The sequence below is a fragment of the Myodes glareolus genome, chromosome 19 (assembly GCF_982192425.1).
Source record: "Myodes glareolus chromosome 19, mMyoGla1.1, whole genome shotgun sequence".
Classification (NCBI taxonomy): domain Eukaryota; kingdom Metazoa; phylum Chordata; class Mammalia; order Rodentia; family Cricetidae; genus Myodes; species Myodes glareolus.
The window spans coordinates 27,612,711-27,626,480 of record NC_142044.1 but is presented as its reverse complement, the minus strand read 5'-3'; the positions used below and the strand labels follow the sequence as shown (position 1 = coordinate 27,626,480).

Here is a 13,770-nt window from a genome sequence, read left to right as displayed (position 1 = left end):
CACAAGGATAAACTGTGAATAAGGAGGAACTCGTAAATTTTAAGTTACTGCCCACTCGCTTTGCCTTTATTTAAGGAACTATCATGAACATTTCTGGAGACAACAGATCCACACTGTAATTGCTAATTCAAATGTAGATAAGATGAGAGCATCAATGAAATGTTCTATCAATCTCCTTGGATACAGAACAGCGTGTTAATACACTTCGATTTGCTATAGTTTAGTTTCCTATTTTAATCATCATTAAATACTAATGCTTTTTTCAACGCGGAAGCAGTAAGTACTCCGGCGTCACAGTTACTATATACAGAGAAGTGGGTCAGAAAGAAAAGAGTCAATTAAAGCTCTTCATTTAAAAAAAATCATGTAGCAGATAAAAACGAGAGGCCTAATAATTGCTAGGTACCTTTCTAAGTACTGTAATTATTGATGCTGAACAGATGAAGCAAAATATAGACCCTCATCAAACTCAATTCCAACTGATACAAACAGATGTTTCCTTTTACAGATAAATGGGTATTATTTGGAAAGGACCTCTGCCCTCTACCCCCAAGACCAACAGTTTGAAGAGACGTTTCCCAAACAAGGGTTTCTGATATGACAATTAATGGTTTCTGGGAGGAATAATATCCCCTGTGGCCTTAGGCATTTTGAATAACAAACATTTTTTGAAGATAAAAAGTAAAAGCTGTAGAAAATTAAGTAATAATGAGTGCTAAAGGAAAAAAAATAAATCAAATATGAAAAATATATGAAGAAGGGGGCCAGGAGTGTCTGGGCATCTCAGCATGGACCTAAGGAGATGCCTCCATGATAAAATGAACTAAGCAGATAGAAATCACAAAAATTAGAGCTGAACATTGCCTTTCATTTATTTAGTTAGCTACAGTTATTTATACACTGAATCTTTAAACACTCGAAGTGACTGTTTTCACCACCTTTGTGTCCATAAAACATTGGTCATGAATAAACAGATCTGGCCCCATGTTTCTGGGACTGTGTGAATGGGATACTGATGCTCCCACGGGATGTAGATGCTCTGATGGGATGCTGATACTCCGATGGGACGCCGATGCTCCAATGGGATACTGATGCTCCAATGGGATGCTGATGCTCCCACAGGATGCTGATGCTCCCACGGGATGCTGATGATCCTATGGGATACTGATGCTCCAATGGGATGCTGATGCTCCAATGGGATGCTGATGCTCTGATGGGATGCTGATGTGCCCTGAGGCATTTCACTCACTTGCTGCATCCTACCATCCAAATGCAGAATTCAAACCTCCCACCCTGCATTGGCTTTCAGAAAGAAAATACCCCACATCTATCCCTGGAAGCAGCCACAGCGTAGCTCCAGAAAAAAGAAAGAAGCAGAACAGGATCTGCTTCTAGCAACCATCCCAAAACTTAAAAGTTGAGGAATGGAAATCTTAGCCTGGTCTCTAGTGAGATTCAAGTTCTCTAGACTATTAGAATATAATTGTTTGAGCTTAGGGGTTCTTTGTCGGCCTTTTTGATTTATCCAAATGTTTCATATTCAGACCCAGGTTTTACTTGCCTATTTATCATGTGCACATTTACAGAAGTCTCTTTAATCATGTTTCTCTGCTTGGAATACACACACACACACACACACACACACACACACACCGAGTAGCTCCTGCGGTGTGGCAAATTCTGTGGGAGAGAGAAGGAATGACACAAAAAGGGTGTGATATCACAGTGGATGAAAAATCCTTTTCATGCCAGTGGTAGTGGCACACACCTTTATTCCCAGCACTCGGGAGGCAGAGGCAAGTGGATCTCTGTGATTTTGAAGCCAGCCTGGTCTACAAGAGCTAGTTCCAGAACAGGTTCCAAAAGTACAGAGAAATCCTGTCTCAAAAAACCAAAATAAATAAATAAATAAATAAATCCTTTTACAAAGGAAATAAGATTTGTCCTAAAGTGTGAAGAACAGTGGGATTCCACTTGCTAACTAGAATACACTCAATGAGTGTTCTGTGACCCACTCAACATAGAAGACACAGAATGGGCCAAACTGTCTCACCATACAGGGTCTAACAATATGTAACAGGCCGGGTAAGAGGGCAGCACATGCCTTTTTTGTTTAAGAAGACCGTGTGCTTCTAATTTCCAAATTAATTAAAATTTCTTCTTTGAAGAACTAGGCTTTGAGAGGATATTTTTTTTTCCAGAAGCCAATATCTCTGGTAAGGTAAAAGGACATTTATAGAAGAGTCTAGTAATCCAGATTCTGTCTCTGTCTTCATTGTAACTATGGGAAATTGTTTTACCCTTCTTGTTTATGAACCCATGGTTAAATATTCTCACTACATAGAAATGGTGAATTGTACTTGAGATTATGACTGATAACCATAATCAGTGAGTCCCTGTTAACTCTGTGGTGTCTAGCCTGCCGTGGTTGTTCTTAGAGCTACATAAATGACAGCTAGTAAGGGGACTTGCCCAAGCATCCCATTTAGGAATCTTGTCCAGGTCTATGTATAAAGCCTCCCTGAAGGATCCAGCTTTTCTCTGTATCTGGAACTACGATGCCACATAGGATGTTGTCAATAATTATTTGTTGAGTGAATAATTAAATTGACACCACCGTTAGTAAAAATATTTGAAATCTCACCCATCTATCAGGAACCTCACTGGGACATAGCTCCTATATTACTTAGTGCACTGAGTCCTCACTCAAACACTCAGCCCTTATCACTGTGAGCTGGGTGCTCTATTTGCCAACTTGACACTAGCTAGAGTCATCAGAGGACGGAGCCTCAGTTGAGGATGTGCCTCAATGAGATCCAGTTGTAAGGTAGTTTCCCAATTAGTGACCAGTGGGGGAGGGGCCAGACCGTGGTGGGTGGTGCCATCCCTGGGCTGCTGGACCTGGGTTCTGTAAGAAAGTGGATTAAGCAAACCAGTAAGCAGCTCCCCTCCATGGCTACTACATCAGCTCCTGCTTCTGGGATTTTGTGCTGTCTTTTGAGCTCCTGTCCTGACTTCCTTCAGTGATGAACAGCAATGTTGAAGTATAAGCCTAATAAACCCTTTCCTCCCCAACTTGCTCTTTGGTCATGGTGTTTCATCTCAGCAAATAGAAGCCCTAACGAAGACACACAGGAATACCTAGCTGCTCCCTTAAGAGGGTTTTCATATGTGTGCGAATGACTTTCTGTATTTATGTGCCTTAAAAAAGGTGCCTGGTGTGCAAAGACGTAAGGACAGAACATTGGAGACCCTGAACTGGAGGTACAGATGGCTACAAGTCACCATGTTGGTCCTTTGAATCAAACCTGCATCTTCTGAAAGAGCAGCCTTCGCCATTAATCACTGAACCATCTCTATTGCCCTGAGTCTTGTGGAACTCAAAAGATGGCTGAACAATTAAGAATATCTGTTGCTCTTGCAGAGGATCTGGGTTTGCTTCCCAAGGCCCATATGGTGGTCCACAACTGCCTTGTAACTCTACTTCCAGGATATTCAATGCCTGCCTATAACATCCATATTCACCAGACACGCATGTAGTTCACATACATACATGCAGGAATTCATATGCAACTCATAAAAAGAAAAAAAAAAGGTTAATACATTTTAAAAAGCATTGTGGACTGGGTAAGAGGAGATTATAATACATTTTGTAGAAAGAGGAACTCTAGAAAGCATCTTATTTCAAGTCACATGATTTGTTTGGAGGTCTCTGTTATCAGCATCTTAGGTGATGAGATTACTAATGCCAGGTTTTTTTGGTCTTTTCTATGACTATTATGAGCTACATAAAGTTTAAGGTGTCATTTAGTTCCGACCAGTGCTTGACTCAGAGTAGGCTAACATCTGTCTGTCTGGCCTGGGTATCCCAGACAACTTCAGAGCTTTTAACACTCTTCCTGCCTGGCGCTAACCTTAGAATACAACTCAGTGAGTCTGGGAGGGGCAGAGCACGTGACTTTCTCAAAGCTGCCAGCCATTCTGCCAGAGGGTCAGAGCACGGAGCTCATGAAAGAGTCTCATGAACATGAATTTGGATTTCAGGGATGGAACTGCTTCTTAAGGCTGCATTGGAAGAACCATGTTTTCTCTGTATCTTTGCAGGTCTCACAAACTAGGGCCACCCTATGCATGCAATGGCATCACCTTCCCATGCTTCGTGTTGCTCTCCTCGTGCCAGCCCTTCCCTCTGTCACTTTGCTTCTCAGGCCTCACCACTAACGCAACTACTAGTCAAAGGGTTAAGTCTCTGCACTATTGCAAACTGACCACAGGGTGTATGTGAACTACATGCTTTATTCCCATGACTCCCTCTTACTCAGGCTGTGCCAAGTGTGTAAATAGCGTCATAATGAATCATCATACACAACCAGTTCTTGTCAAAGCTGTGATTAGCACCTTCTCTTATTCAGCAGCAATTGTATGAACTGGGCCATAAGCACCTGGGAAATTGGCAAGTAACATTTGTGAACATGAAAAAGACATGATGTAGGGGCACTGGAAAAAAACTATGCCTCTCAGTCACATCATGGGTCAGCTTTCAAGGGCAGAAGCATCATCATACAGCACTCAGGGGGTACTTCATCAATAAAGCCCTTGTATGGGAGGGTCAGGATTAAGTAGAGTAGGGAAAAGAGAGAGGGAATAATGGCAGATCCTTGCAAATTCTACTTCACTAATTCTCAGAGCAACCCCCACAAGATAAATGATAATATTACCTCTGAATGAATTAGGGATCTGAGGCACAGAAATTATGTAGCATATGTAACGCTATATCCCTACTCCATATTGGGGACAGGATTCAATACGTCCTTGAGACTCAGAATGCAAACACTTCCCCATCCCATAAGAATCCCTGCAGGGAGAGGGGAAGGAAAAGGATTGCATCCTGGTTGCTCAGTTTATGCAAAACCTTACATCACTTTCAGACTCCATTCGTACATTCTGTGAGGGATTTTTGCAGACTTACATTTAGACTCCTGTGGGTAATACGTAGGATAATAATGACAATGCCTAAGAGCCATAAAGCCGCACTCAAGCACCATGGTGGCCAGAATCCACCTGTCTTCATCTATGTGTCAGAATCCAGATCCTTGTCTGGGTTACAGGACACAAGGATGTTTGAGGATTTCATTCATGTTCTTAACCAGGGCCCTCTTTTCTCTACAATCATAATGACTATTATCATGACTTGTATCACACCAGATACCAGGTCTCCATCTTCAAACTGCGCGTGTCTCACTTTTCTTTTCGATAAAGAGTCTGTGCCTCTGGAGTAGCCTACACTGTATCTGTGTGATCCTAAGTTTGTCAACAGTTAACCTCAGAAATCTTGGCTACTGGTAGATTCTGGAGGAGGGAAAGTCATTGTTTTGTTTCTGTGCCCACGGGTGAGCCCACTTGGCTTCGATGGGTAGCTCCAAATGCATGGCCCTGGATAAACTCAGTGGGTCACAAAATAAAAGATGTGAATTTAAGAGAAGGACATGTCGGGAAGAGTGGGGGGGTAGATGGGAGTGAAGGAAGGAAGGTCTGAGAGGAATTAGGTAAGAGTAACTGCAGCATTATATAGATGTTCAAAATTGTCAAGCAGCACACATTTAATTTAAAAACTAAAACTGTTTTAAGAAGAGAGTTGGTGCCTCATAGCCTGGTTTACTTCCTGCATCCTCTGCTTCCATAGCTGTAGCAGATTCCCCCCATCAGTAGACTCAGAACCCAGCCATCTCAGGGAGACCCCCTTTCCCTCGGCCAGTCCTGGGAATCTTTTCTCAAGCACAACTTCCATCAGTATGGGATCTTTCTCCACTGACCCCTTTGCCTCCTTCCTTGGTCCCCCCACACGCCATCCTCCAAACCAGCCAGAGAAGTATTTTTAACTAGGAAGGAGTATTTTTACCTAAGCTTCTAGTTATCACTGGAATTAAATATGAGCATCTTTTGGTATAAGATCTATCTATGTGTCTCTCCACATTGGCTGTCACAACCCCTCAATTTGTTTACCAGTCTTTACTCACATCTTGCCTCAATGATGCTGGAGAGCATTACATTAACTGTTTATTCTGTCTAGATTTCTCCTTGTCCTAACGTGGAAATGGCTCATTACAAACACTCAGGTCTCACATCATTCCACGGAAAGGTCATTCGTCATGCCTGATTTGGATCACATCATCAACCATCTCATTCTTTTATTATCGTTTATGCTTTTTCATGTCACTTATCACATCTTATCAACGTGTATCAGTGTCTTTGGGTATGTAATAGATGGTCTCTCCTTTCCTTATTAGGCTGTAAACACATAAATAGACACTATACCCATCAATAGCATCATCACGTAAGTAGGCACTACACCCATCAAGTGTCAACGGACAGTTGTATATTCTCAGAATGACAAAAAACTAGCAACTCCTCCAGAAATATGAGGCCTGGGGCTTCTACACCTCTGCCCCCAACCCACATGGGACTCACTGGTCAGCCTAACGAGCCTGCCCTGCTTGCTTCTCCTAGGAGCGGCTTGTGCTGTCTGTGCTTCCCAGGTTCGTCGTGCTGGAAATGATCAATGACATGACCAACGTGGAGGATGAGCACCTGCAGCATCAGTTCCACCGCATCTACATCCATCGCTACGAGAATGTCAGGTGAGGACATGACACCCAACCCCGGTCTCCGCAGGGTGAATGATCCATGTGTGCCGGCCATTTGTATCACCCTGCTATGAATGCTGAGTGTGGAAGAGTCCTTCATCTACCTGATTAATCTATTAAGCAGTCATAAAACATCAGAGATATCTACGTTCCCATGTTAAGGCTGGAAAAGAATGTCAGAAAATTTGATTATTTTTGCTGATTGATGTATTTCAATTCTTCAAAAATTAGTTGGCTGTATTTTAAGTTCTAGATCCCTTTAGAAGCAGGTAAAAATAATCATCCCAGCATTCTGCCTGGGGGCAGTTATAATCACTCATGTCTCCTCCTGATGTCACCTTGAAAGCAGCATAAAGAGGGACACAACTCCTTTTCCTTTCCAAACACAGTTTTTGAAGGCAATCATACTTACATACATTCACCCACCCATGCATCTGTTTGCTCTTCCGACTACTCGTCCATTCATACACTTCCCCACCGATCTACCCATCCGTCTATTTATAGAGCCATCCACCATCTCTCAGTCCATCTGTCTGGTAGTACCCTCTTTGTGCTCAGCACTACACTAAGTGTGGCAGATGCTGAAATCCAGAGAGTTGCCTCCATACTACCGAAGACCTTAACTTAGATCTTCATTTTGACTTTTCCTTGTCTGTGGCCGTCTATAATTCATTTCCTTCAATTTCAGTGTCTATCTGTGAATAGATGGTTTAACAACTATCTCGCAGTTTTCTATAGATTATGTCTATGAAGACAGATAGACAACACACAGGTTTAGAAATCTAGTTGAGTGTCAGGCTTATTGTAGGTTATTTCAGACACACTTCCTAGTGGCAATCAGTCCCGTATAATTTAAAATGCACTGGGAGGCTGCACTGCCACTCACAGAGTCACTGGAGAAGGGTAGAAAAGCCATCTGGGGAAATGGGCTGGAATGAAGAAAGGCCACAAAGCCAAATAGCTCAAAAATCACACCAGGATACTAGGCCACGTAGGGTGCCACTGCAATGGTCTCTGATTAGACCACTTCTTACAGGAAAACCACTGTCCTGATACGGGGTGCCCCAGTTCCTCAGAAGTGGGGTATTGCTGCCTCTGCTTCATTCTATTTTCTGTTCCCCCAGTCTTTTTTTTTTTCCTGCATCTCAATTTAAAAGTCAAGGCAAACGTATAGGAAATAGCTAAGCCTCGTCATTTTCTAGAAAAGCCAGGAAAGCTAGCATCTGACATTTTCAGCTTACACAATAGAATTGCATTTCCCTCCTACCAGATCTCATAAGACAAGATTTCCCAGCACTGGCTAAACGCCCGTATATTGATGAGCTCCTGAAATGAAACACATGGAGACTCGGTCCCTTCCTTTTCACCCTCGGGGGCAAGTAGTAGCAGCTCCAAGCCCACCTGTGTGTGTGTGTGTTCTCTGCCTGACACTGACAACATTCAGTGCACTGTCCTGCAGAGAACAAGATTCTGATCAGACCTTTAGCAGTGACAGCAGCCACCCTGATTTGGATGCTGGCGTTTGCCAAGCAAGCCTTTGCAAGAAGCAACCGCAGGGAGAGGTATGCCCACACTCAACTTTGGCTCTGGAAAACAAAAAGGAGCTCATCAACTCTGTTTCTAGATCACAGCATCATACTTAATGTGATGGGGAGTTTTACTATTAAGTGTGATAATTGATAATTTTTTAAGTGAGAGATGAGAAGTAAGGATATAGAGGATGGGGTGGGCTGTAGAGAAGCTTTTCCGGAAGAGGTGATCCTTCTGGTCCTAGCTGACTGGGGTCAACCAAATTTACACAGCAGAAACATGAACTTTGGACAAGGAATATGCTCTAGCTAAGGCTGAAATTTGGATTGTACAGACAATAACTGGTTTTCTGCTGTATTTCCCTAGTGGCAAAGTAGCTTGACAATCAAGGCAAGCCCAGACAGGGCAGAAATTGGATGGCTTTTGTTGGAAGATAATAAGCAAATAAGTAAATGTTTCATGAATAAATGTCTTTACAGATATATATGATATATGTCTCTACATATGATCCATACATAGAATAAAATACATAATATAGGAAACTGCCTATCATCATAGAGAGAGAAAAATACAAACCACCTTAAAAAGGAAAAGGGGGGAAAATGCACATGTTCAGCATTCCACTTTGTCTCCTGAGTTCACTCAACATGTTTGACCTCCATGCAATGCTAATCACTTTTGCTCTGCTCTGGTCCACAAGAGCTCATTCCTGTTCATTTGCTCAACACATCTTATGATGGGGTCTTTTTCCCAGGAGTTCACACTCCTCTAAATGAGCACTTGGCTTCCTGCCCTGCATTCTCTATGCCCCAGGGTAACACAAGCAGTTTCTAGGAGAGAAATCAAAAAGCATCAAATCCCCTGAGACTTGCTCCTCTCCAAGAGGCAGCAGCAAGATACCTGCAGCTATAGACTCTTGGTGCTAGAAGGATGAAGTTTACCGGTGGAAGGAGGCTGCCTGCCTGTTTGGAGGCCACTGGGTGTTAAAATAAGACTAGAAAGAAGGAAAGAGGAGGAGGATCTTTCTCAGCCGGTGTCTGAGAACAAAGCCAGACCGGCTGCTACACCCCCTCCACAGCCCCCAAAGTCACCCGCACTGGCATTAGGAACATTTTTGAAATTATTTCTAATCTTGCCGCCCTCTGCATAGCAACCTGCCTTGTTTATTCTCCCTTCTCTACTGTTGTTTTAATTTTCAGTGTTCATTTGATGAGTATTGCCTAAAATTTATCTCCTGTACATTTCTAAGTTTCATTATGTGCTGTTTGATAATTGTCTCCTATTAGTGAAAGGTGCAGTTATATCTGTTGGAAGATTCTAAGTTTATGTCTAGGGTCAAGAGACCTTTTGATCTTGAGTCCAGCAGCTGGGGGACAGAATGTCAAATGGAATGAAAGCAAGGCCCTGGGGGCTGCTCTGTCAATTACTAACCCTTTACTGTACCACGTGATGAAGCAGGTGCTACTCCATCATTACGGTAGATGGACAGCCCTCATTCAAGGCCCTTGCTGAAGCAGATGTGTTTCTGTGCGTCCACAGGGGCTCTGAGGGTCTCCATTTCAAACAATCCACGCTCTGGGAAAGGAGGGCTTAATTTTGAGTAGTTCTGCTGATTGGACACAGAAAGCATGTAATGAAGCTGGCTGTGTTGTGGGTACACGGACCCTGGAGATGAATTTTGTCTTGTTTTGTAACTAATACAAGGAACCCACCAAGCCAGGTGTCAATGCGTGGTTAAGTGTCATGGAAGAAGGAAGCACACAGTTGGTAAAATACTAGAGGTAGGTGTGACAGGTTACTTCAGTTGGAGAAATATCTATAAATATTCATTAGTAGGCTATGATGGAGGTCATGAAGAGCATGCAGGGTTTTAGTGGGACTAAGTACTGCAAGGAGCAGTGCAGTACGTGCAAAGACACATGGATAAAATATGCCTTGATGCTTCCCAGAAGGTGAATCCCAAACAATAATCAAATCAAATCAAATAATCCCAAGCACGATGACCCATTTTGCATCCATCCTTCCATGCTGAGGTCCTGAAACGTGATGGCAAGATGAGTGGGTCACTGGCTTCTGTTGACAGTACCAGCTCTGTTACATGCCTCTAGCATGGAGTCAGCAGTGCTGGCCCCACCAGGTAGCTGAGCAGATTGACCAAGACAGTGGTCATGCAGGTCATGCATGTAGAAAGCTTTGGTGGACTTCACCCCTTCCCTGTTCAAAGCCAAATGCACAGAGTAAAATTCCACATCATTGAAATCCTTATAAATATGAATATGTTATCTGTGCCAGGGCCTCACAGTGTTACTACCTTAGTTCATCATTTTGGGGGAAACCTACTTCTAGATGTCTGATAGGGAGGGTAAAGCACATGTCAGAAGGCCCGGGGCACTGAGGGGGTTCTGTATGCTTTCCTCATGGTGGGATCTGTTTTGCTCTGTGTTTGTGACATCTGTTTTAACTGTACATTGGGAAAATACAGAGAGAGATCATAAAATGTTATTGCAAATGGGTCTCCTCCTACTGATCTCATGGAGGGTGGTTTACAACACAGGACCAAGACCATGGTATTTGGCTGTCCCTTTATCCTTCCTGCTCACTAAGTTGACCCTCTGTCATTGTTAAACACTTAAGCATCCCTCTTAACATCCATGGCAGAGAGCTAAAATCTCAGACCACAGACACGGTTGATTTATTAGAATAGAGTTTATGTGACTCCCAGAATGGACGAAAATATTAATCCACCTTTCCCCCACTCTTTCCTTCCCCGTTGTTTAGTATTCTTTTCGCAGATGTCAAAGGATTTACCAACCTCTCTACGACCTTGTCCGCTCAGGAGCTGGTCAGGATGCTCAACGAGCTCTTTGCCAGATTTGACCGGCTGGCCCATGTGAGTTGCATTTAATTCCATCCTAGTCCTAGCCGAAGTGAGGGCCTGCATGTGGAATGAGGCAGGAAAGGATTCAGTCTTCATCGCCAGTGCCATTACCATTCTGCATTCCGTCCCCCAGCCTGGACCCCTGACCCTCGTGTACCCTAGAGGCCAGTGTTACTTGTTTATAAGTCTCGGGTGGGAGGTTCCTTAGATTGATTTTCCCCTTGAAAGACAGCTGGTTGAGTGACAATCAAACCGGTCTTTTCTGTCGGCTTTCCACTCTCCCTGCACGAGGCCAGGTGCCATCCAGCTGCAGACTCAGAGCTGGTATGGAGAGCTGGCTCCCTGCAGTTTCCTGGCCAGCTCAGGACATCTGCTGTGAATTAGCCTGCTCTCCAGAACCAGTGATCTGCTAGGCCCTTCCCACCACGGTTTTGATCTAACTTAAGAACTGTGTTTTTAGCAAAGAAGACACCATCTTTCATTTTCAGCTGCCTTAATCACAGTGAGGCAAGAAAACAGAGGTGAGGAGGTGAGCACCTAGGATCAAAACACAGACTGTATTCCTGGATCCACTCAAGTGACAGAGGCATAACATTGCTGCACACCACACTTAACACTAGGCTTTGGGTTAAAATAGGAGTAACCCAAGTTCCTGCTTTGCGAAGTTCTGACTTCCTGAGCCATAGCGAGGATTAAAGAATACTGAGTCAAGTAGAAATTCACTGGTAATATTCCAAATTTAGGGTGGCCCCATTCCAAAGGAGATCTGTCACAGCTGCATATGAGCAGCCATTAGGTACTAACATGCCCCTATATGCAGGCATGAACGTGAGAATGGTGAATGTTCATCTCCATTCTTAAAGATAAGTCTACTTGGGGATACAAGGGTGGATAGTCAGGACACGGAGTATTTTCCTACTCTTCTTAACCCTAGAATGCTCTGGAATCACAGAGGGAAAAGGTAACCTGTCTACCGGGGAATATGTCCCAGAGAAATATTCAGTGCCTCTGAAGCTGATTCTTGAAAGTGAAATAAACAAATATAATTTGATGCAATACTGTTTAGCAATGAAGAGGAAGATACACATGTAAGTAATGAAGTTCAGATATAGTATGGCAAGAGAAAGGCGGCAGACTAAAGAAGTGGAGCTTCTCCAACTCTACTTTTAAGACATTCTATTCAAGACAAAATGACAGAGACAAAAAGCAGATACATAGATACAAGGGGTGCTAGATTGGGAGTAGATAGGCCGCTAGCAAAGGAGCCTGCAGGGTGAAGTCAGGGAGTGACATGGCAGATTTGTGTCTTGATCATGATGATCGCATGACCTCACACATTTAGCAAAAGGGAACGTCTTGAAACTAATTGAGAGGCCAATTAGCGAAATGAAGAAATCATGACAGAGTATTTCATCCAGAGATGAGAACAAGAGTAGAGATGTGTCTCCATATACCCAGAAAAACCAGAAGCAATTGTGGGAAGAGAAAGCACGCGATTGGATGTGGAAGAAGTGAGAAAAGATATAGACAGGGATCTTCCCAACTAACTAAACTCCCAGTTGATGCTCCTAGACAACTAGCAGATAGGAAACTTTTAGGAACTGAAGTCTCCTCCTGGGAAGAGGGTTGAATTTACCTGGTACCCAGAATTTAGGGGGAAATATGCATATGACCTGTCCTTTAATCATTGAAATCAGTGATGGTTGGTGTGAGTCGCGCATTCTTATTCTCTTTTCTAACATGGTTCCAAGTATTTTTCTTTCCACAAAGACAAAAGCAACAAAGATAAATTCCCAGTAAGATGATTAAAAGATGTGATCAAAGTCAATTTTTTTGTGTCTTAGAAACTGTCCCCCGCCCCCACTAAAAACAAGCACACTGACCTAAAGAAAAAGTACAAAGTTTAATTTAATCCAAGTTATTCAACCAATTATGATTTGCTAAGGTTGAGCACAATACAAAGCTCTGGAAAGAAAAATCCAGTGCTTTCTCCCAGGAATCTGCTAGTCCGACAAAAGAGAAGGGATGAATATATAACATTTTAGCAGTGTGATACATTAATAAATACAGACATCCTGGTGAGCAGAGGAGAGGACTGTCAAGATTGGGAATGGCATAGCCACCTGGCAGCATCCAGAGACAAGAGCTTTGTCTCCAGATTAGGCAAGTTCTTCTAGGATAAGACACACTGGAAAGGCAAGAAGCACAAAAACACCTTGCTTGCTCAGGGAGTTCTGAGAAATTCAAGACTGCTTGAGCATAAAGGGCACGGGAGAGGCTGATCCCAGGTGAGCTTCAAGAATAAAGGAGAAGCAAGTATTCGAGGAAAGAGTGCAGCATTTTAAGAAGTGTGAACTTGGCTTTATAGTCTGGGCTTCTCACCTTAGTGGTTTCGTGTGCAGTGGAGAAGAGGAGGCAAGGAGGGAATACATAGCAAGCCAGTTACCCAGGGATGCAGATAGCTGTAGGCTGTTATCTAAGGAGTACATCTGATTAAGAGTCTACAGAAATGCAGCTGGGGAGGTGACTCAGTTGATAAAGTGCTCACCACACAAGTGTAGGGACCTGAGTTTGGTCTCCAGCACCCACATTTAGAAGACAGGTATAGCAGTGTGCACATATAATCCCAGCTCTGATGAAACCAAGACTGGTAGCTCTTGGGAGCTTGCTAGCCAGCTGCCCTAACTGGGTGAGTGGATTCCAGGCTCAGTGAGAGGC

At 43.3% G+C, this 13,770-nt stretch overlaps 1 protein-coding gene across 3 annotated transcripts in view; it reads left to right on the top strand.

Moving 5' to 3' along the window:
- Nucleotides 1-13,770, top strand: part of Adcy8 (adenylate cyclase 8) — a 215,987-nt gene that overhangs the window by 78,371 nt on the left and 123,846 nt on the right. For all 3 annotated transcript variants that reach the window (XM_085678921.2, XM_048457362.3, XM_048457363.3), the window contains exons 3-4: nt 6,508-6,638; nt 10,953-11,064. In XM_085678921.2, coding sequence (XP_085535047.2) covers nt 6,508-6,638; nt 10,953-11,064 — 243 coding nt within the window. The remainder of the gene's footprint in view (nt 1-6,507; nt 6,639-10,952; nt 11,065-13,770) is intronic.